Source organism: Plectropomus leopardus, chromosome 4 (assembly GCF_008729295.1).
Source record: "Plectropomus leopardus isolate mb chromosome 4, YSFRI_Pleo_2.0, whole genome shotgun sequence".
Classification (NCBI taxonomy): Eukaryota; Metazoa; Chordata; class Actinopteri; order Perciformes; family Serranidae; genus Plectropomus; species Plectropomus leopardus.
Window position 1 is genome coordinate 20,875,636 of NC_056466.1, and position 21,910 is coordinate 20,897,545.

The 21,910-nt window shown below is 38.5% G+C and overlaps 1 protein-coding gene across 1 annotated transcript; it reads left to right on the forward strand.

The window, feature by feature from the left end:
* The first annotated feature begins 3,849 nt into the window (after nucleotides 1-3,849).
* micall2b (mical-like 2b) lies at nucleotides 3,850-21,513 on the forward strand. Its single transcript, XM_042485146.1, is given in 17 exon segments — nucleotides 3,850-4,210; nucleotides 5,945-5,993; nucleotides 8,567-8,708; nucleotides 8,801-8,988; nucleotides 9,191-9,318; nucleotides 10,043-10,162; nucleotides 10,164-10,760; nucleotides 10,855-11,057; nucleotides 11,713-11,767; nucleotides 12,313-12,455; nucleotides 12,618-12,679; nucleotides 14,029-14,152; nucleotides 14,351-14,453; nucleotides 16,306-16,379; nucleotides 16,464-16,578; nucleotides 17,109-17,155; nucleotides 19,123-21,513. Coding segments are annotated over 17 exon segments (2,373 nt in total). The 5' UTR covers nucleotides 3,850-4,067; the 3' UTR covers nucleotides 19,203-21,513.
* Nucleotides 21,514-21,910: the final 397 nt, after the last annotated feature.

Here is a 21,910-nt window from a genome sequence, read left to right on the forward strand (position 1 = left end):
TTGTGCAAGAGAGTCTTGGGGGTCATAAAAAAGCTAAATGCAGCTTCATTGTTACTTCTTTTCTAAGGGGGTTTCTTTTTTTAACATGAGTGATTCTCAAACACAAACTACAGCTGTTTTAATTTACAAAGGCCTTGGTTATGTTACCATGTTGAGGCAGAAGCGTGAGAAATGGGGGATTTCTCTCACCAGAACATTTTTTCAACATCAAATCTTAATTTCCTGCATTGTGTTGAATATTTAACAACCAATTTGTGCCTTTTCTGCGGTAACATATGTTGTGAATGGCTTTAATTATGTTTAAAGTCCTCAGCTATATTAATATTTTCATTGGGGGGGCAAATTCACATGTTTGAAATAATGACGGGGATGTGTCTCCTGTGTCCCCCCTGAAATCCACACTCACAGATGTGTGTATGTGTGTGGTCCTTATCATTCACTTGTATTGATTCCAACAGGACACCAGTTTTGCGAAGTTATTTTTGGTGAATCCTCACTACTTTAAGGATCATTTAGGATGAGATTTGTGATTAGGGTTACATTTTGGTAAAGAATAAGTGAAGAAATGTCATACATGGGTATCGTCAAAACGGTGCATGTCAGAAAACACTCAAAAGGTCTTTCCAAGTATTCTGCAGGTTGTTCAGTTACACTCACTATTCTGTATTTGGCCTCCACACCCTCCTCCTCAGCAGAGGTGTGGTGAGGTCTTTTGCTCCATGACATAAACAACCAGCCAAATACTTGCCCTCTTATCAGATATGCTTTTCTTACTTTTCCTTTTTATTTGCTCTCTTCCCTTTCTATCATCTGAAGCAGTGTGTGCATGCGTGTGTCTGTCTGCTTTGCAAACAAAACCTCTTAATCATTGTCATGATCAGTCCAGTAACTTTCCCTTTACTGCCAGATTATTTTGATGGTCTGACGGTTTCATACATTATTAATGGTTTAAGGCCAAAATGTAGTTTCCGGCAGACATGTAACATGAGGGTCATTTGACGACGGCAAATATAGAGCAACTAGTTTGACCCCTGACAGATAAAGCGAAGCGATAGGCCGTAACATGATGAGTAACGTGATTTAAACACGTCACTGTCAACACATTTAGGAGCAAGTTCATGGAAACTGTGATTAAAAGACCTCTGCTAACTTTAACTAGAAAAAAAATGCATATGTTTTCTCAGAGGTTGCACAGTCCTCTGTTTTATTTTAATGAAGTATATACAAGTTTCAATTTGCATCTAATTTCAGCATAAAAAACACACACAGTATGGACAGTTGCACAACAGCTGATGGCAGCAGACAACCTGAATCCTTTCAGGGTTTTTATGAGCTGACACCAAGTTCTTTGTCTGAGGCTTCATTAAAAACGAATATTTACAACTTTTTTTTCACAGTTAAAAAAAAAAATACACAAAAATGACAAAGACATGCTGTGCAGGGAGACCCAATGGGCTTATTTGGATCCGCCACCTAAATAATGCAAATTTTTTCAAAAGTAAGGCTATAGAACACATTATACATAAAATAATATGACTTGATGGCAAATACAAAAAACCCAAACCAAAACAAACAAAAAAAAGTCTAATTAAACTTGTCAAAACATGCATTTTGGTGATTTTTTTGTAAATGTATTGCTATCTATATTGGGTATTTATCATGACAAATTATAGAGTAGGAATCTGGCGTATGAAAGTATGAAGTATGAAATTCTGGCCCTTTTAGTATTAAAGAGAAACTGATTCTGAACTGACCTTTGGTGGAAGGTTTGGCCGCACCCAACAGTGATGTCACAGTGTACTGACCACAACAAGGAGTGCATTTCCACATTACTGCAGAGACGTGCCAATTTCAACCACTCAATGCGCATTTTTAAGTGAATACTTTTAAAGCAGCGTTAGTTGACTTATTTGGCCACTTGGGAGCAGCAAACATAGCTGTAAAAGATCACCTTTAAGTTGATATGGGGAATGTGTTGACAAACAGTTGTTGACATTTAGACATGAACCAACTTTAGCAAGACAATCTGACATGCACTCTCCTTTTAGCTCTGCTTTAATAAACTCCTTAGAAATGTATCCTACAAAGCTGAAAGACACTAAAAAGCTCTGTTAAGTTTTGGGGAAATTGGGTAATGATTTTCTGTGAGTTTACAAGTATGAGTTACCATTTCCACCTGCTCAGAGTAATTTGATTTACTATCAATGTGAAATTGTGATTGGTGCAGCTTTAAAGTGAACAGAGTCATGACAATTTACATGTATTGCATTACTTTAGCCCCATCCATAGGCAGAAGTAGCAAACTAGTATTGCTGTTTAAGAATAATTAAATAGGCAAAATCTACAGTAATTAGGCAATTAGCCAATTATAGGAACAAGATACAGATAATAAAAAATAAATGAAAAACATCTGAGTGGATATTGAAATATTGATCAGATTTACCCAACATTTGAATAAATCAAAATGTTTGTTGTTTTTTTGCACATGACACAGACAGGCCTACATGTTTGTTGTTTTTTTTAAATAGACACACGGTGGTGCTATCAGCATCAATAACAATAACTTGTTTCTTTTTTCTGTGACCTTACTTCAGCAAAAATGATCAGCAAATTTCAAATAAACCACGTGGTTTGTTTGAAATTTGCTGATCATTCTGATTAGAAACAGGCAATAAGACCAGAAACAAACACAAGACTGCAGTGAAGAATGTGAAGCAAAGTTCAGCATTGGCAAGTCTGAATCAGCAAAACAACGCTGCTCTGCTGTCGGCCTGCTGCTTTGTGAGCAAAGCATGTGTGCAGGTGTCAGGTAACTTAAGTGAACAGATACCGCCCGCTTCCTTCAACACACCCAGCAGACAGGACGGGACAGGCTGACTTACACAAGCAACAACCACTCCTGGTTAACTGGTTTCACAGTTTAAACTTCATTTACAGATCCATGTTATAACCCTTAAATATTACATGATCCTATAGCATAAATTGCTATAGTAAGTTTTATAGTTGGCGGGTGATAAAGCAGTGGCGTGGAGGACATGACCTTTAATTTAGTTTCTGGGTGGGTTTTGGAAAAGCAGTTTAAATGACATAATTACACATAATGGGGGTTTTAAAGGCTGCTGACTGTGGCATCACGGATGTACGAAAAGGAAAGAGAAAATAGAAGAGTTTCCAACAGGATTTAAGGGTATTCCTGGCAGACTGGAGAATATAATGGAGTGTGGAGCAGCAGTTAGATCATCATTTAGGCAGATAAAAAGACAAGACAAGAATGAAACAATACAGTACTGTGCAAAAATCTTAGGCCATCATAGATCTGTTATTCAGAGTTGTAAGTTCAAAGTTGTAATGAGGATATGTGTGTGTGTGTGTGTGTGTGTGTGTGTGTGTAAACAATTGTTTGCTAACACAAAAGTAGTTACAAGGAATATGTAAACAGAATTAAAAACGGAAATGTTTTAGAATAAACTACCCTGGTGTAAAAGATGAGAATTGTAGATATCATATTGTCTGCCATGAGTTAAGACATGTTAACTTTAGCCTGTTTAATAATAATAATAATAATAATAATAAATAATAATAATAATAATAATAATAATAATAATAATAGATATGTAGTTTATTCTAAAACATTTCCGTTTTTAATTCTGTTTACATATTCCTTGTAACTACTTTTGTGTTAGCAAACAATTGTTTACACACACACACACACACACACACACACACACACACACACACACACACACACACACTGAAAGGGTTAAAAGAAACACAAAGGCGGACTGAACTCCACCCATACCGCGTCACTATCGACCTTTCACAGGTGTCACATCCACTTTGATTCCATGTTCTCAGTGAGAGAGAAGGTGTTTCCCACAAACACACACACTAACACACACACACACACACACATTCACACAGAGTCTTGCTGTCTGACGCTTCCTGGATCCACAGTGTCGTGGAAACTTTGTGAAGTTTGGTGTTGGAGGGAGCAGGAGGGGGAGCTCCGGGAGTCCACAGCGGCGCTGCTGCTCTCTCACGGATCAGTTGGGCTCTGAGCTCCGGGGATGGCGGCCGTCAAGGCGCTGCAGCAGTGGTGCAAAGTCCGGTGTGAGGGCTACCGGGATGTTAACATCACCAACATGACCACGTCTTTCAGAGACGGCCTGGCTTTCTGCGCGCTCATCCACAAACACAGACCCGATCTCATGTGAGTACTGAGAGCAGAGGACTGGAGAACACACAGGGACTCTTCCAGTTTGGTGAAACTCAAGTCAGTCAGTGCTATTTGTATCCTGGCTGTTTAGGGAAGAGGTTGGTTTTACGCTTTATAGTGGGTTAAAGCGGTTCTTTAATGAAAGGGAGCAAACTTAAGGTTTGTGGGTCTGCTGGAAAAACAGGAACAGGAGCTTAACTGTGGAGCTCAGTGACCAAAGGGGGCCAAAATGCAACTACTGGCCCCTAGGAGGTCCTCAAAGAGGACCCCCATGTAGTGGTGATGAAGTGTGCCTGTTTTAATGCTAGGATTTCATTTTATTATCTTACCTGGTAAATCACTTCTTTTAGTGTTATACAGTTTATAGCTCTTTACTTAAAGGTCTAGTGTTTTGGATTTAGGGAGATATATTGGCAGAAAGGGAATATAATATATAAGTGTGTTTTCTTTAATGTATGACATCTGAAAATAAAATTTGTTGTGTTTTTGTTTCCTCAGAATGAACTTTATATTTACATAGGGAGCTGTTTCTCATCCATGTAATTGTTGCACTGTCATGTGTCTTCAGTAGCCCAGAACAGACAACCTAATATCACTGGCTTTAGATGGGACTATTCATGTTTTTGTGTCATCCATCATCGATTGCAGCCCCTATACAATGAGAATGTTGGAAAAACACCAGTTTTTTGAAACGCGAAACTGTTTTTTTTTTGGCGTGCATTCTTGTATGTGTAAATCAAAGTTGCACAAACCTCTGCTTTCTCTAGTTTCTCATTCAGTTTGGTAACAACAATATGAATTGGAAAAAAGCAATTCCTATGTGTATGTTTTGAGCTTTTGCTAGATAAATGTGTCAGTGATTTTCAAAAATGTTGTTGACTAACTTCATCTCTATTGACAAATCTTTTAATCGACTAATCGTTTCAGCTCTTCCTGGCTCTGTGGCCCCTGTTACTTATTACTTAGAAGGAAGTGGGTGTACATACAGCTGAAATTCAAAGTTACTTTAGATCTCTTGCAGTTTTTTATTTTCTTAAACATCCTCCTCAGTCTGAGAACTAAAATGGACATCTCCTTTCCCAGCACTTCCTGATAACTACCAGGGAAATTCCACCTGGAGAATATTGGTTAGTATTTTGTTCTTGACAGCTGTTAAGTATTTTGGCACAAGATGTTCCAAATAAGGTCTGTTCACATTAGGCTTTGGTTGATATATTCCAAAGACTTGACTCACCATCTCTTGTTGGGTTTTGGCCAATTTCACACAGAGACGCCTGGTTTTGTTCCAGAGAGGCCATTATGGAAGACAGACAGTAGTTTCATTTTAAGAAGAGACACAGCTGTTCCAGTGCTTCCCATTCCAGCTTTTCCCTGCAGCCAGACCAGCGTGGCGGCACATTTTATGTTTACATGGGCTGAAGCATTTAACATTGGTTAAAGGCTTTGCTCCGGTTTACTGAACATAGACACTTTAATGCTTTTATGAAAGCAGGCTGAGCTTAAGTTTCAGCTGTATGACAAACTGACATGAGATCATATGACGCCACAGCGGCTGTGTAATGAATCAATATGTCACACTGTCAGTGTCATGATTTGTGTTGATGTGAGGGGCTGGGTATGACTAAATAGCACATGTTTTGGTCTAGACTTCTGGTAAACAAATGTATGAGGAAGGGAAGTTGGATCACATGTATTTTGTTACTAATTTTTTTCCTTCCTCTGTTGCAGAAATTTTGATTCACTGAAGAAGGAAGATGTCTATGAGAACAACAAACTGGTAGGACATGTTTACATTCTGCATTTTGACCCCTGAGTGTTTTGTTTTTTTCTTCAAACTCATGTCTCCTGAATACACACAGGGTTTTGGTAAAGCAGATCTGCAGAAATTCATGTTCCGTAGACGATGTATCCTACTGACTTAAAGTAATACTTTCCTCCTCAAATGATGATTTGTATATTTATTACTCACTCTGTGTTATGATGAATTTGGAAAGAAAACTTTCCTTTTATTCCACCACACTGAATGAAGAATCCAAAAAAAGAGAGAAGTCCTGATGAATTTCAGTCATAGGGGTCCGTGTTTAACATTAGCAAAACTACATTAAAACATCCGTTTTAAACTCTCACACAACTCATGTAGTGTAATCCAATTCTCATTCATCCAGCTGCATGTGTTTGGCAAGTACTGATCATAAGACTGGATAAATGAAACTTGGATTATGCTGCAGGAGATATTTTAGAGTTTGTAAGAGTTTGAGTTTGTTTTAAGTAGTTCTTATGTTGTCTTATGGATATTTTTAATTGGGGTTGCTGTCGTGAATGCACATTTTTATGTATGTCCTTTTGGCATGTGTTATTTTGAAAGCAAAGGAAAATTTCCACATTGTGGACTATAAAGATTTTGCTTTCATTTCATATTCATAAACAGATATTAGGATGTAGTTGTGGACCTCTATGACTTCAATTCATTAGAGTTTTCTCTGTTTTTGGAGTCTTCGTTCACTGTGGAGGCAGGTGAGAAAAGCAAAGTTTTCCTCCTAAATTCAACATAACATGTGAGTAACTGATATAAAAATGATAATTTGGGGGTGAAGTATTCCTTTAAAGGTTCCCTGTGGTGTTTCAGACATCCAGTAGAAATATGGAGCTGTTTGTCTATGAATGAGTCCCTATTTTGTTTGTCTTGGGTGGCACTTTGGTTTTACATTATTCCACTGATCAACATTGCAGTAAAATGTTAAGATATGCTGCAGTGTGCAAACAAAGGCGTTATAAGAATCCCACAAGCAAGCAGACATGGATGTAAACAATGCCAGATATAAAATACTTTTAGGGAGATCTAGGGGTAGCTATTGATAGGAAAGGTATATAATATTCATAGCTATGTCTTTATTATTTTTTAAACACCCAAAAATAAGAATCATTGAGTTTTTGTTAACGTAGATTGAGCCGTTTTTATCTACAACAGAGCAGGTCCTCTTCCATGGAGTCCGCCATGTTATTTCTACAGTAGACCAGAACGGACAAACCAAACACTGGCAGATAAACAGATGGGGCCATAAGTGTTTTAGCATCGGCCACTGTAGCTGTCATACACGCTTTGCACATTTGGAGAAGTTTCAGTTCTGACTGCTAAATGCCACTAAAGCCTACATACTAGACCTTTAAATCAAGCCAAAAATAACTTGAATGCTAGTAAAAGTAAATGTACCTTGCAGCCATAAATTGTTTCTATGTGTGTGTTGTTTTCTGGATATTGCATCAGAGCACTTGATGTTAGGTAACTGGGAAATTTCAGAAACATCAGTGTTCAAACATAGCTAAGGGGAAAAGTCATTGCCAAATGCAGAGTGTTTCAGTCTGGGCACTTGGCTGCTTTACTACTCTCCTTATTTTCACTTTCTTCCTGACTCTTCATTGTTGGACTCTGAGCTCTTGAACTGACAAAAGATAAACATCACTTTCACGCTTTAAAGTGAAATACAATAAAAGCTTAAATTATTAACCAGTATTAGACACTGTTCAGGATCTTAACTGAAACAAAGCTGAAAGAACAGATTGGTTTGAAACATCAAGCAGTGAGAGATATAAAGGGTGCAGCAAAGTAAACTGCTTTTATGGCTCTCTTGATCATCTGATTACTGAAGTTTTGCCTCTTGTGCTCGTCGGCCTGCCTCTACTTGTTGTTTTTTTTCTGCTTAAATGAAATCGTTGAATGTGAATCTAGTTTGGAAATTCCTGACTCACTTTCTCTCTGAACACATAAACTGTAGAATCAGTTGGTGGTCAGAATTTTACCACAAAAATCAGTGAAACTGAATTTTATTTATGTAACACCTAAAAAACAAGACATGGATGATAGTAAACACACACACATTAAAGATGGGCATCTAAAATCAAATGCCAGGCTTTTAAAAAAGACAATAAACATAAAACGCATGTAATACTAATGAACCTTTGCAAACATGTATTTGCAATCTTGGTTTCCCAACTGTCAAAACACACTGATTTTGGCTAAAACTCACCAACACATCATAGAAAGAGAGAATACCCTTGTAAAGTAAAGCTTACCTATTGCTTTTTGACAGAAAACGTAGACTGGGACACAGAAGAGGTGATGGTAAACCCACATCAGAGTCCCAAACATGCACCTGAAAACTAGCATTAAGCAGCAAATGTCTTGTATAAAGTGTGTTTAGGTACAGAAAGTCTCTTTAAGGTCTCAGAAAGTCACATCTGAATTTTGTGTGATTTATTGCTCCATTTCCATCTTTGGCACTCGGTCTAGATGCTAAAAATCCACCCTGAGCTGCTTCTGTTTTGTTGTATAATGTTTGATTTTATTTGCAGGCGTTCAAGGTTGCGGAGGAGGAGTTGGGAATTCCAGCACTGCTGGATGCAGAAGACATGGTGGCTCTTAAAGTTCCTGACCGCCTCAGTATCCTGACATACGTCTCACAGTACTACAACTACTTCCATGGACGTTCCCCGAGTGAGTATTAATGTCTTGCAGTATCCATGCCCGCCTTTGTCCCCTTCGTCTTGTCTCATGTTTCTCTTTGTTTATATTTGTGTTTGCTGCAGTTGGTGGTATGGGAGGTATAAAGCGCCCAGCTGATGGTCCCACAGAAGAGCCGTCTGGGAAGAAGAACCAGCCGGTGACGGCAAAAGTGTTTCCGTCTTCCACACCTGCCAGAGAGAACAGCCCTCCCCCCTCCTCCAACATCACAAGGCCCTCTCCCTCCCCAAGACAAACCAGAAATGCCACAAAGGTAAATTTTGGCCTCCTGAATATTTTACACTAACATTTGTAAAGTGAAATCATTTTAAGATAAGCCAAATACCTAAAGTTCTGTTGTGTCTGACCAAACTGCTGTTACCAAACAAACAAAAATCCCAAGTTGCCTCAGATCAGTTACAGCAAGTATGGTACTACTCACCCACACATTCTCACCCTCTCTTCCCCTCTTTTAGGATGTTGTGGTTGAGAAACCTCATCAAACAGGCACCCTGAGTAACAAATGTGTGTCCTGCAACAAGCATGTTCACCTGGTGCAGCGACATCTAGTGGACGGGAAGCTTTATCACAGGAACTGTGCAAGGTGAGGAGAATTTAATTACAGCAGATCCTTATAATCTCTAGAGTCTAGACTGTGCCACATCAACGATTAGAGACGTTTTTGGTTCTCAAATAAAATCAAAGTTAAAAAAAGGTTAGTTGATAAATCTAAAAAAAAGCAGTTTTAAAAGGATTCATTCACAATTTGCATTTAAATTTTGCATTCAAGGATTCACTCCTATAGCAATCTTTGAGTCACAATGGTATTTTTTTTTATCTTGAGTAACCAAATTATTTTCTGGAAAGAGATATTTCTGTTGAGGTTTTCAAATGTATTTTTTGGTGCTTTGAGCACTGCAAGCTGAGTTTCATCAGGTTACATTACATTTGATAGAAGACAGACATCTCAATAACCAATTTTCTGTCTGGTAGACAAGACAAAAAGATGTTAAAAAGAAATACAATTAATTAAAAAAATGGTGATTGTGTTGTCAACTCAATTCAGTTTTATTAATTTAGTCATGTAGCCCAATATCACATACTTTGGATAAGGACCCCCCCCCCCGATCAATCTGTGTAAAACATTATATCCCCAAAGTACAAGACAACATCATGTTTGCACTGATCTGGGACATATGAAGGAATAAAAAAATCAGGATCAACTGCAGGGAAAGTTGCCTGTTTTGTCCTTCACAGACTATGAAAACCCAAGAATTATAGACTCTCTTGCATCTACAATTGTATGTCTTGTACTTTTTGTCTTTCAGGTTACTGTCGCCTCCAAACACATCCACACCTCTCAGAGATTTACCCACAAACACCTCTGTTTCCAAATTTACTCCTCTACAAGACTCCCCTAAATCAAACACAACCACTACCACTCACACACACCTCCAGACCAATATGGCTGACAGAGAAACCCAGCGCCCCTCCCAGCTTCTCCACTACTTTCTCTACTCCGTCTCCTTCCCGGCCGGCTTCGAGTCTCTCCTCTGCTGCTAAAGACACTAAGACAACTGCTGTCTCCAAACCAACAGCTCCACAGACTACTTGTGAATCTACCTTCACCACAACAACCGCATCTATCACCACCAGGCCCATCGCTGCTCCTCGTACCTCCACCACGGCGGCAAAGACACTGCAGTCCAAGCTCAAGTTCTTCCAGTCAGATAACACAGCTAACAATGATGACAAAAAGACTACAACCACCAAGATTGACATAAACAAAGGGACAAATGTGACCGGTAAGGTGCAGGAGGCCACAGCAGGGCAGGCCGTCACTGTGGTTGTGAATGTTGGTGATTTTGGCAAAAAGGACACAAATGTGAGCTTGAACACAGGTGGGGAGAAAGCTAAAGCAGCAGGTGGAGATTCAAAGACGAAAGCATCGGCAGTAGCCTTCCTCTCCAAAAAACTGGCAGAGGAGAACAATAATAACAACAGTAAGCCATCGTGGGCAAATGTAGTACTGAAGAAAACTGACAAGTAAGTGACGTAACCACACTCACTCGATAATCTTGTTGCAGCTTGACCTCTATTGGTGAACCGCAGCATTTAATAGATTTTCACCTCTAATCAGACCTTCCGATGTCGAGACTCCAAAAAGGGAGACGGAGGGAGTCAGAGGGAGAGTGAAGCTGAAAGCAGACCCATCTCTCCTCGCTGACCTGCAGATTCCGGCAGACAGGCGGACTCCGAGTCCGACTGGCAGGACTGGACTCAGATCCAGAACTCCAGAAAGAGGCGTCCCAAAGCCCCGCAGCGCATCACCGAGCACCTCAGGTTAAACTCACACACTTTGATAACTGTACAGAGTAGTTTAGCTGTTTAGATGCATGTTTGTGGAGGGATGTGGTTGAAGAGCGCGTTGGAAATCCTGATCTGTGTTTTCCCCTCTTTTTTAATGAATGTAACACATTAACACATTGTAACACATTAACATACACATTAAGATTTAACAAAATGTGTGTGCGTTACCCCTAACCCTAACAGAATAATTAACAAATAAATAATAGAAAAAATAAAGTAACAACGGCACATCAACAATAATATTGATAATTTGGGAGAATAAAATGAAAATTATTGTAAAAAAAAATATAGCAGTACATAGTTTCCTTTCTATTTCAGTTCATTCAAAATTATGAGTTGATATTGATAGTATGATTTGGCAAATGTAGGCAAAATTACATATAAAGCTGTGAAACTGAGTTTCAAAGCAGTGAGCTGTGTTGAATTACATGGCAGGAAACTCGTCATGTGTTAAATAAATACTTCAGCTCGCACTGAGTCATTTAATTCAGACAGCAGGTGTCTCTATAACAAAACCATCAAAATCAGGATCTGACGGAGTAGTGGAGGACTTTAGTGTGATGCAGGAACTGAACCTGAAAGTGAAAAACACTTATATTTTGTTTCATTTCTTTTTTTTTTTCATTAGCATCAGAAAATGAGTCACCTGCGGACTGGAGGTCGAAGCTCAAACCCGTTTCCAAGTAAGACTCATTTTATTGACGTTAACTTGCTCTGTGTTGCCTCCTATTTCTATATTTCTGCTTAATTTCTTGCTCTTTTTGGCTCGATTCCTCATGTCATACCTCCAGCAGAGAGTATCTGTACGTGGGTGGGCTTCACAGCGTATCAAAGTCTCTTTTCTCTCCTGATGTCCTGTCCACCCATCCATCCCTTTGATCCCATCTTTCATCCATCTATCCAACCTTGCCTCCCACAGGAAGCCTGTACCTGCTGCTCCTCCAAATGGCTCGGCCATCATTTGTAGTCGGAGCTTTCAGTCTCTCCTCTTCCGCCACATGCATGTGAGCCCCAAATGGTGTCAAGACTGAGTAGAGTCCTCCGTGGTGCAACATATGCTCAGTGCTCAGTTCTTTTCCCCCAGATGACCTTTCCTTCCACACTCATGAATCAAAGCGGAGGACTGCAGAAAAGGGGGCTCCTTGTAGGAGCAGATAAATTGCCATTAATTAAATTCTGTGTCTCTCTCGTTTTTTCTCTTTCCTGCTCGTCCCCGATCCATCCACAGACCGCCTGTTCCTTCACAGCCCTCTCAAAAACCCTGGGCTAATGGAGCTGGAAAGACTCAGACTTCTGAGCCGTCTGTCGGGCCTTCTCCCTCCTCTCATCTCTCCACACCGAGCATTTCTGTCACTCCACCTGCATCAAAGGGTAACACCTGCGTTATGGTCTGTTTAAATATGGTGGACAATATACGTGGACTTCCTTAATATTGGCTAAATATATATCAGACTTCTCAGGGTTCCTCACTCTTTTGTCTTTGTTCTCGATGACTTTACATAAACTTTTAACATTTTATTATTTGTTTTTCAGGACTTGTGAATGGTCAGGAAGACTCAACTGCTAATACCAAGCCAGAGTCAAAGATCACCAAGGTACCGAACCCTAGGTGGAAAAAAAGAGTTTACTTCAGCTTAAATGTCATTTTAAATCGAATCCCTTTTAGTTATTTTTTGTTCAGTCAAATGAGCCGTAGCTCCACTGTAAAAACTTGTGTAACAGTAGCTGCTTAAGCATTTTAGTCTGCGAGCTAATGCTAACATATTTATTTAAATTCATTAGAAGTGATTAAATGTGTAATGTTACCAAAACCAAAATAATAGGATAACTGCAGTTGATACATAAAATGAGCTAGTGAAAGATATATTGAGCAGCAAAGTAAATTAAGTTTAATTTATTCCTAGCTGAAATAAACATTTGCTTTATCTAATGTCAGATAATTTTAAATGTATTCTCTTTGAGGTAGCTATTTATAATTGGCTAAATGTCTGTCAAAAGCAATAATTAGGAAAACTAAGTAGCAGATAAATAAAATGAGCCGGAGAACGATATATATAGGTATATATACTAAAAATAAATAAAGTTTAGTTTATTTAATCTACAGATTTGTGTTAAAGGAAAAAAAAGACTTTTCTCTTTTAACCAGCTGATTTGAGGATAGGAAAACTTAATATCATCGGGCCATCGGTGTGTCGGGCCATCGATTAGCTTTTTTGTGGTGTGTCTCACACCATTGGCACAAGTCAACCCTCCTCGGCCCTTGTCATTTATTTTTGTCTGTTGGACGCTATGGAGCCCATCGCTGAATAAAATCACAGTGACTGGCTGTTAAACTCAGTGCAACTGTTTCCTCACAGACACAAAAATAAGGAAATCAAACATGTCCCACATTGTTTGAACTAGTCGGCCTTTTTTTTTCGGTTTTTAGCCGATTCAGCATGTTGAATCATTATCTGACCCAGTGGAGTCAGTTCACAGGAAGAGAAATGGAAGTGAAGGAAGTAAAGAAGGAGCTTAAACTCAAAAGCTGTGATTGAAACAAACTTATTATATTAGGTATTATTATTTAGGTATTATTTTTTCAGTCATTGAGCTCTTGAGCAGAATTTGTTCAGAATCTTTTGTGTTGTTGTTCTCCGCTTCACATTAAATTTGCTTTTTCCCACAGTCATGGATGTATGTAAATGTATTTCCATTTTATGGGTCCTTGAAAGTGATGGGAAAGTTTGGAAATTTTGTGAGAAATGTGTGGGAACACTGTAATGTGCTAACTGGTGATTAATGCTTCACCACTAGTTACTTGATGTAAGTTTGGTGTGTCCTTAATGACGTCATATAATAATGTCAGCGGGATCACTAAGATATGTTCGTCTGTATCTTGATATACGTTGATTTCACATCTTCCGTTTAATTTTTTTCATGTATGTGTGTTTTACACCTTTAGTCTAAGCCAGACTACATCCACAAAGATGCTATCTTGAAGGAACTTAAGGAGATTGACGACAGTTTGAATGAGTGGGAGAAGAGGGGAGTGGAGCTGGAGGTGAGGCTCCGCAGCTGTGAGGAAGGTAAGATAAAAACACACACGTTATGAGCGTCCTAGGATTTAGAGAAAGGAGTGCACTAAACTCTGTGTGTGTGTGTGTGTGTGTGTGTGTGTGTGTGGTGTGTGTGTGTGTGTGTGTGTGTGTGTGTGTGTGTGTGTGTGTGTGTGTGTGTGTGTGTGTGTGTGTGTGTGTGTGTGTGTGTGTGTGTGTGTGTGTCAGAGGGCGTAGATGACTCTCTCATGGATGAGCTCATGGTCGAGTGGTTCAACTTGATCAGGAACAAGCAGGTGGCCATGCGCCGGGAGTCTGAGCTGGTCTACATGTGAGTACACACACATACACACCAGCACACTTAGAAAAGGGGCATGCCACTATTTAGCGATTAGTGAAACAGACTTGTGGCCAGAAGGTTGACAGTTTGAATTCCCAGTGTCCTCCCTCCTCCGTCCCACAGCAGGGCATCCTGGAACACGACCGCTCAGCGCCCCACAGGCTGCAGTGTGAAGCAGGATGCAGCTTAACAGCACACATGCGCCGCGTTTATTCTTTTCATGAATTCATCTTAATCCTCTAACAAGGCCATAATCTCATATTTTTTTTATGTATAATTAAAATCTTTAACATTTTCTGCATTTTATTTTCCATTTGCATTAAAATACAGTGTTAGAAACCAATCCCAAGTCCTAAACTTCGAGTTGTCCTAAATAAGTCATAATGCACTCTTTAACAAATGTAATCCCATTTTCACAACAGAGTAATAATGTATAGATTTGCAGAAGTCATGAAAGTTTTTTAGAACGTGTATTTATTTGCTAAAACAAGTTTTATTTGCTAAAACAAGTGACCTATGTGTTTTGTATAATGCAATTCATTTTTTTGTGGACTTTCATGTAGTTTTGGTACATACACACACAATTATTTTTGGTATACTTTTTTCCTTTCATTCAGTAATGTAATGTTAGTACTTTATGGTTCTGCATGGTACTGCAAGTTGGATGCTGGAAATGAGTAGTGTTAATGTTGATTGATTTGGAGAATTAAGGAAAAATTAAGGATTGACGTAGTTTTAAAATAACATACTTGTCTTGATGCTTAGGGGAAGGTATCAGGTATTTTCAAGTTTTCACAGTTCAAGTCCAAGTAAAGCCATTAGTCATTGGTGTTAAAGTCCAAGTCAGTGTGCAAGTCTTTTTAGATTTTGTATGGTCGAGTCTAAAGTAATCTTGTTTTGGTTCACTTTCACTGCTCCCATCAGTATTACATCCAGTCTTATTAACCCTTGGTACACTACCTACCCTGCACCAAACTCTAGCCTGGCAATGGTGAACATAGTGCATCATATCAGTTTTACAAAGTAATAATACACCAGTGGTGAGTTTACGGTTTGTTTCTGCTGCCCCCAAGTGGCCAAAATGTAGGCATAAATAAATCACACGTGGCACTGTTGTACCACCTGTACATGTTGCTCAGGAGTAATAAATATAGATGAAAGTACATTCTGAAGTGCTCTTGCACGAGTCAAGAAGAGACAGATTGTAATGCACCTTAGTGAGTTAATGTAGAAAAGCACCACAGTATTAAAAATGAAGTCCTTTTACCATTTATAGGTAGAATTCAGTAAAATAGTATCAATTAATTCATTTTGTGCATTGTATGTTTTTAAAAAATATATATAAATCTGTCATTTCAGTCAAATAGGCCAAACCTAAAACAATTTGGCCAACTGTTACACAAAAATGTAATGGCTACATCACAAACAAATGCATATGTGCTGTTTTTCAATCATGTTGTGCACCAAATTGAAGGTTAAAGAGAATTTTTAAAATTTGTACTTTTTTGACAAAAAAATGGCAGGAGAAGTTGTGCATGAAAGGCCATTTTTGACCCTTGGTATAGCAGTTAAGCAAAGTTATCTTTATTCTATGTCCTTCATGTACTTAAAGTAGGTTAACTATTGGATTTAGCTAGAGCTTTCAAGACAATATTATGGAAAATGTTTTCAGGCAGTATAATATATCATTACAATATCGCCCATCGCCCATAGATTCTTATTGGAGGAACTGATTCAGAAGTAAATTTGTCAAACAACCAGACTAAAGACTCACAATTCTATACAATCATAGCAAATGTGTTAAACAATTTAAATGTATGTTTGTATATTTTTGTATGTGTAGTGGAAGAACTCAGGACTTGGAAGAAGAGCAGCCCAGTGTTGAGCAGGAGCTCAGGAGACTGATGGAGAAACCAGGTGAGGGCTTAGGGAAAAACACACTCAGTACAAAACACCAACTGAAACAGATCTGAGATTGAAATGTGTTTTCTGTTTGAGCAGAACATCTGAAAACAGCATGGGACCGCAAGAGAGAAGAGCAGCTGATGGCCAAACTGATGGAGATCGTCAATGACAGAAACGCTATAGTAGAAGGTCTGGATGAGGACAGACTCAGGTGTGTAAACAAAATCTTCTGAAACAGTTTTTAATTCTTCAGATAGCCCACACTTGTAACATCAAGTTGAAGATGTTCTGGTTAGGGGCTTGATTGTGCAAAAACAGAAATGTGCTTGCCCGAAGCCTTTGGCAATGAAAGCAGACTGGATGCTATGTGGAGCTGATTGCCTGTTGCCTTGCTGCAATTTGATTGGCTATTTGTCAAGCACTGTTGTCGTCACTTTCTCTTAGTCAGCAGACGTTAATATTTCTTTTAAAGAAGCTAGCAACTGCTGCAGAGGAGATACCATTTTACATTTTAAACACCAAATGGCAAATAATAAACCAAAGAAACAAATGAACTGATAAAGAAGAAATGATCAATTCTTGGTCATTGTTTGATTTTAAATTCAGCGTACTCGAGTGCAGAGCCAAAACAACAAAACATGTCAACAGTGCTTACATATTCTATTGTGTGTGTAAATACAGTATATGCTCATACAGGTGTGAACTGCTGTTAATTTGTTCATTTTTTGTGTGTTTTCTTAGGGAGGAAGAGGAGGACGAGCAGCTAAACAAGATGATGATGAATTTCAGTGAGTATCTGCTACACCTCCACAGGCCGTCTGCCCCCCCCCCCTCCCCCCCCCTCTCTGTTCATTAGTTATCACAACCTCGATGTCACTGCAACTTAGTTGGCTTATAAATTATCCAATTGAGGATTTCCATCATGGGTGCCTCTAATTGAAGTAGATAGAATTCTCATTGTGGTTTATGGAAGTGTGTGTGTATGTGTGTGTCCGTGTGTGTGCGTGAGTGCGCTGCATTTTTTAAGGGTGCCACCGGGCGATGTTTTCATCTCATTTGATCTAATGACTGCTAATGGAAAAAGCATCAAACAAAATGCTCCCCCTCTTTTTGTCAGCGGCGTTTCCTATTAGACAAATGGATAATGTAGCTGGTTAATTTGACCCTCTGATAGAATAGAGTTAAAGCCGCCTTCATTTGCAATTCATGACTGGGAAAGCAGGGCTGAAAATTGAGGAGATTTATTGAACTTCAGTGAAAGGTCGTTATGTTGCAGCGAGTGAATGCCGACCGTGGGCTAAAGACTAGCCATTTCATTTTAATGTATTCATAAAGTTAATGCCAAAGTTTCACAGTTCAGTCCCACTCTGAGTGCAGTCATGTGATCGTTCACACACATGTTATATCACACAAGATAAATGCTGCTTTATACCACAGAAAATACCACTTTTTCATTTTCTGGCAGGTGTTTTTTTTTAATCTTGTAACTAGACGCCTCAAACAAAGGTTAACTGACGTTCTGAATCAGTCCGCTAATTACATTTAACTGCGTGTAACCATGGCAACGGCGCCTCTGCTATGTGAACCCTCACTGGTGAAACAGACTGAGCTGTTTCTTAACTTTTAAACACAACTTTTGGACACGGCTTTTCTTTTTTCGCTTGTGATAAATTGCTGTTGTATAAACATAATATGAAATATTACATATTCATATTTCAGAATGTACTTTTTTGTATTCAATCTCAATTTTCACACTTTCAAAGAATTAAACCCTCAATGAGCTCATTAAACCTGGCACTATATGCGTCTTGGGTCATAAGTTAAAATTTGACATACCGCTGAGTGTAAACAACCACCAAGGCACATTGTGGTCTGATCACTCAAGCCAGTTGTGAGGTGGTCCAAGATGTGTTTGACTGCGCATCTTTTGTAGTGTCAACGTTAATGCATCTTATTGCGTCCCCGACAAAAACCAGGTCATTAATGCAGGAAGTGGTGGTTGGTTTGGTGACAGTTTGCTAAAACTGACAAGTTTTATGACTAATTGAACAAAGTTTTGCATATGGCTGCTCCTTGAATGTCAGAGATTTGAATCATCAGTTGCAGACAGCCAAGTCGACTGAGATTCTTCAAGTCAAGCAGTCTTTTTTTTTTTTTTTGCTTGTCAGTGTGTAGTGCAGTGAGCTTGTGGGGGTTTTGGTCCCCAGATTTTGCTGCAGAGAGAGCATCCTTGACTTTAATGCTACTCCCTGTTACAAGCAGCCACGGGCATGGTGCAGCGTCACAGATAAGGAAGAGACTCTGAATGTCCAATCACACGTTAAATGTTATATAGATTATAAACCACTAGTGTCAATAAAAAAATGAAAAATAATAGTAAGAAAGAAATAAGGAAATCTTGTAATGTTATTGCTAACTTGGCTTGCATGTCTAGCACTACTGCAGTGAGGGTGGTTCCCATATTTAAAGGCATTTTTTTGCCACTTTGGTTCAAACTTGCAACAAAACATAAATCCACACATCTGTGGGAAATGATAAGCTTATAAAGTTGAGATGTTGACAAACTATTACAAAACATTAAGTGTTCGTTTGTGTTGCAAACAGAACCTAAAATCTGATTTTCCCATTTTTTAAATAGTAAAACTGATTTGAGATTGTTGTTTTTGATGTTATAGAATTACTATTACCAATCTCACCTGTTGTTTATTCCTCTTTCATCTCTTGACTAACCTTCCCTCATGCTTCTCTCCTTCAGACATAAAGAAAGACAAACCAAAGAAAAAGTCTCCAATGTCCAAACTGTTCGGCGGTTGGGGGAACAAGAAGGAGGGATGATGCTCTGCAAAACACAGCGCCTGCTACTCTCTTTGATGTTTTTTTTTTTTTTTTTGTCGCTCTTGTTGTAGTCTTAACGTCAGTGTGCTCAGCCTGTGATTCATGGGATAACACTGATCGTCTGTGTGTGTGTGTTTGTGTGTGTGATCTGTCATTCTAAGCGCTTTTAGAAAAATGCCCTTCCCTCTGTCGACTGCATCACTCAAGATCTGACATTACTCCTGCCTGCTGGCGCACGCACGCACACACACACTCACACACACACACACACACACACACACACACACACACACACACACACACAGAGAAGGCTGATGTTGCAGGGTTAATGACTCACCAGCCGTGATGTGATTGGGTTCAGTGCTCCAGTTGTTAGTTTTAATACCCTTCTAGTCTTAATCTGTCTACTTAATACTGTCAAACACACACACACACACACACACACACACACACACATTTTTCCCTTACATCTTCTTATATGTGCAACTTATTGAAATGTTGGTTGTATACAGTAATATTACAGATGCTAATACGGGTTGAGGAACAGAGGTCAGATGGATGCTTCTCGCTCTCTGCTCATGACTCAGTCTGTCTGTCTCTGTTGCCGTCGATTACATGTTGAACTGCATTTAATTTTGAAAGATCTCTCTCTATCTCTCTATTTTTTCCCGGACAACAAGTTTTTACTCATTTCCCTTTGATAAGGACAGGCTTTTTTTTTTTTTTTTGAAGTTTTAAACCCTTTGTTTATAGAATTGCATCTTCTAGACTAGTGGTTTCCAACCTCAGATTCGTTTTTTTTTCTTGCGAATAATGTGTTCACGTAGCAGAGGTGGTAACAAGTAATCATTTTGCAAGTCAAAAATAAGTGTAAAGTCTTTGCACTAAAATCCCTAGAATTTGAGTTCTACAATTATTCTACAAAAAACAGAGCAATAATATATTAAACGTATAAAAGTCATGAGGGCTTTTTGTAAAAATGTGGGGTTTTTTTGTTAAAAAAAGTTTGTTGGAGGTTGTGTTTCGGTCTTTAATTTTTAAACCACGTTTTGCACATAGCAAGTCAGTTTTGTTAACATCACATAGTTTTTGTGCATAAATGAAATTATGTTTGGTATCATCTTTTCCAACTGACACTCAGTTCCATAACGTTATTTCTTCATGGTTCTCTCCTTTAACTTGATTAGATGCTGCTGGATTGGTTAAAACAAAGTGGATGTCTGGCATTAAGTGTCAACTTGCTGGGAATAAGTAGTGTTACGTTAGTTAATTCAGTAAATGAAGGGAGAGGAATTGATTTGTGGCACACTTTTTACACAATATACTTTTGAATCTTTGGGCATTTAGGAAGGCATCAGGTACTTTGAAGTCAAAAGGCACAAGTCCAACTGAAGATACGAGTCATTGGTGTCAAATCCAAGTCCGGTTGCAAGTCTTTGATTTCTCTAGTCGAATCTAAAGTAATCAATTATGTGACTCGAGTCAACAACTCTTAGCTTTGTCTAATCTCTCTTTATTTGATCTTGTATGAGCCTTTAGGCAGAGCCTTGTTTTAAGCAGTTAAAAGCAGAAAAAAAGTTGGAATCCACTGTTCTAGAAAGGGAATATTCACGCACCAATTTATAGCTTTGGGTTTTTAATCAGCTAACTCAGTTCTTCAAGAATGAAGTGAAAAGCTCTGAATTATTAGTAAGTGCACCTTTGATCTTAGATTTTCTCTTCAGTTTATGTTTTTAATGAGTTAAAGCATATCTGATGCTCAAACATAGCTGCAAGGAAGTGGCTGGATGTCATGCTTTGTATAATTGTCCTCTCTAATCATGTTTTATTGTACTTGAATGTGCAGTTTATATTTTTACGGTTGACTCAAGGAAAAGGATGAATCGGGCTTGTGTCATGTGATTCAAATAGACAGATTAATTACTCAAACTACAAGCAAGAGTTAACTGGATGTGTGTGAATCTTAGAAATATAAGAACTGGTCCATATTGGATCTGGATTTGTACATTTTTTGTTTCTGGATAAACTATTCAGTTTGTGTGTGTGTTGTAATCTATTACTCTAGCGACACTGAAGTCATTTTATAATCTCTGTGTTGTGACCAAAATGCTTAATTTTAACAACCGTGGTAGTACACAAAATCCAACTTTGTATATATGTTAATGTTCTTCTCCTCTTTATTCTCCTTTAACTCAGCTGTATATGTTGTACAAAGTTACAGCAGTCAGATCATTAAATGGTGAAACTGGCTTGGATTTTAAACAGATTACTGTAATAAATGTACTAAAATTTTAATAAAAACTCAAAGTCATTAATTGATTTTGGTTCTCTGATATTCTGATATTTACTCACTTGGAAATAGAGTAGTACATGACTTAATTGGTGAATGTAATTAATGTCATACCACCTTATTTTAATGTAGTTCACCTGTCAGTAGCTCCTGTTGAGCGGTGGTGGTTGTTGTTTTTTCCTATTATTTTGCTTTCATATAATTTACATAAATTTGTTAGACTTTGAATTTGGGATTTTAATTTGGTTGTTTTATTGAGGTGCTGTTATGTTTTGATCGTATTTGGCCTGAGCAGGACTTATCGTTGTTCTTTTAACACTGTTTAACAGCTGCAGTGATGATGCATTTTCTCTGTGAAAACACCAGGAGGCAGCATGAGACTTTCCATGTCACTGAGGCTCCCAGAGCGTAAATCTCT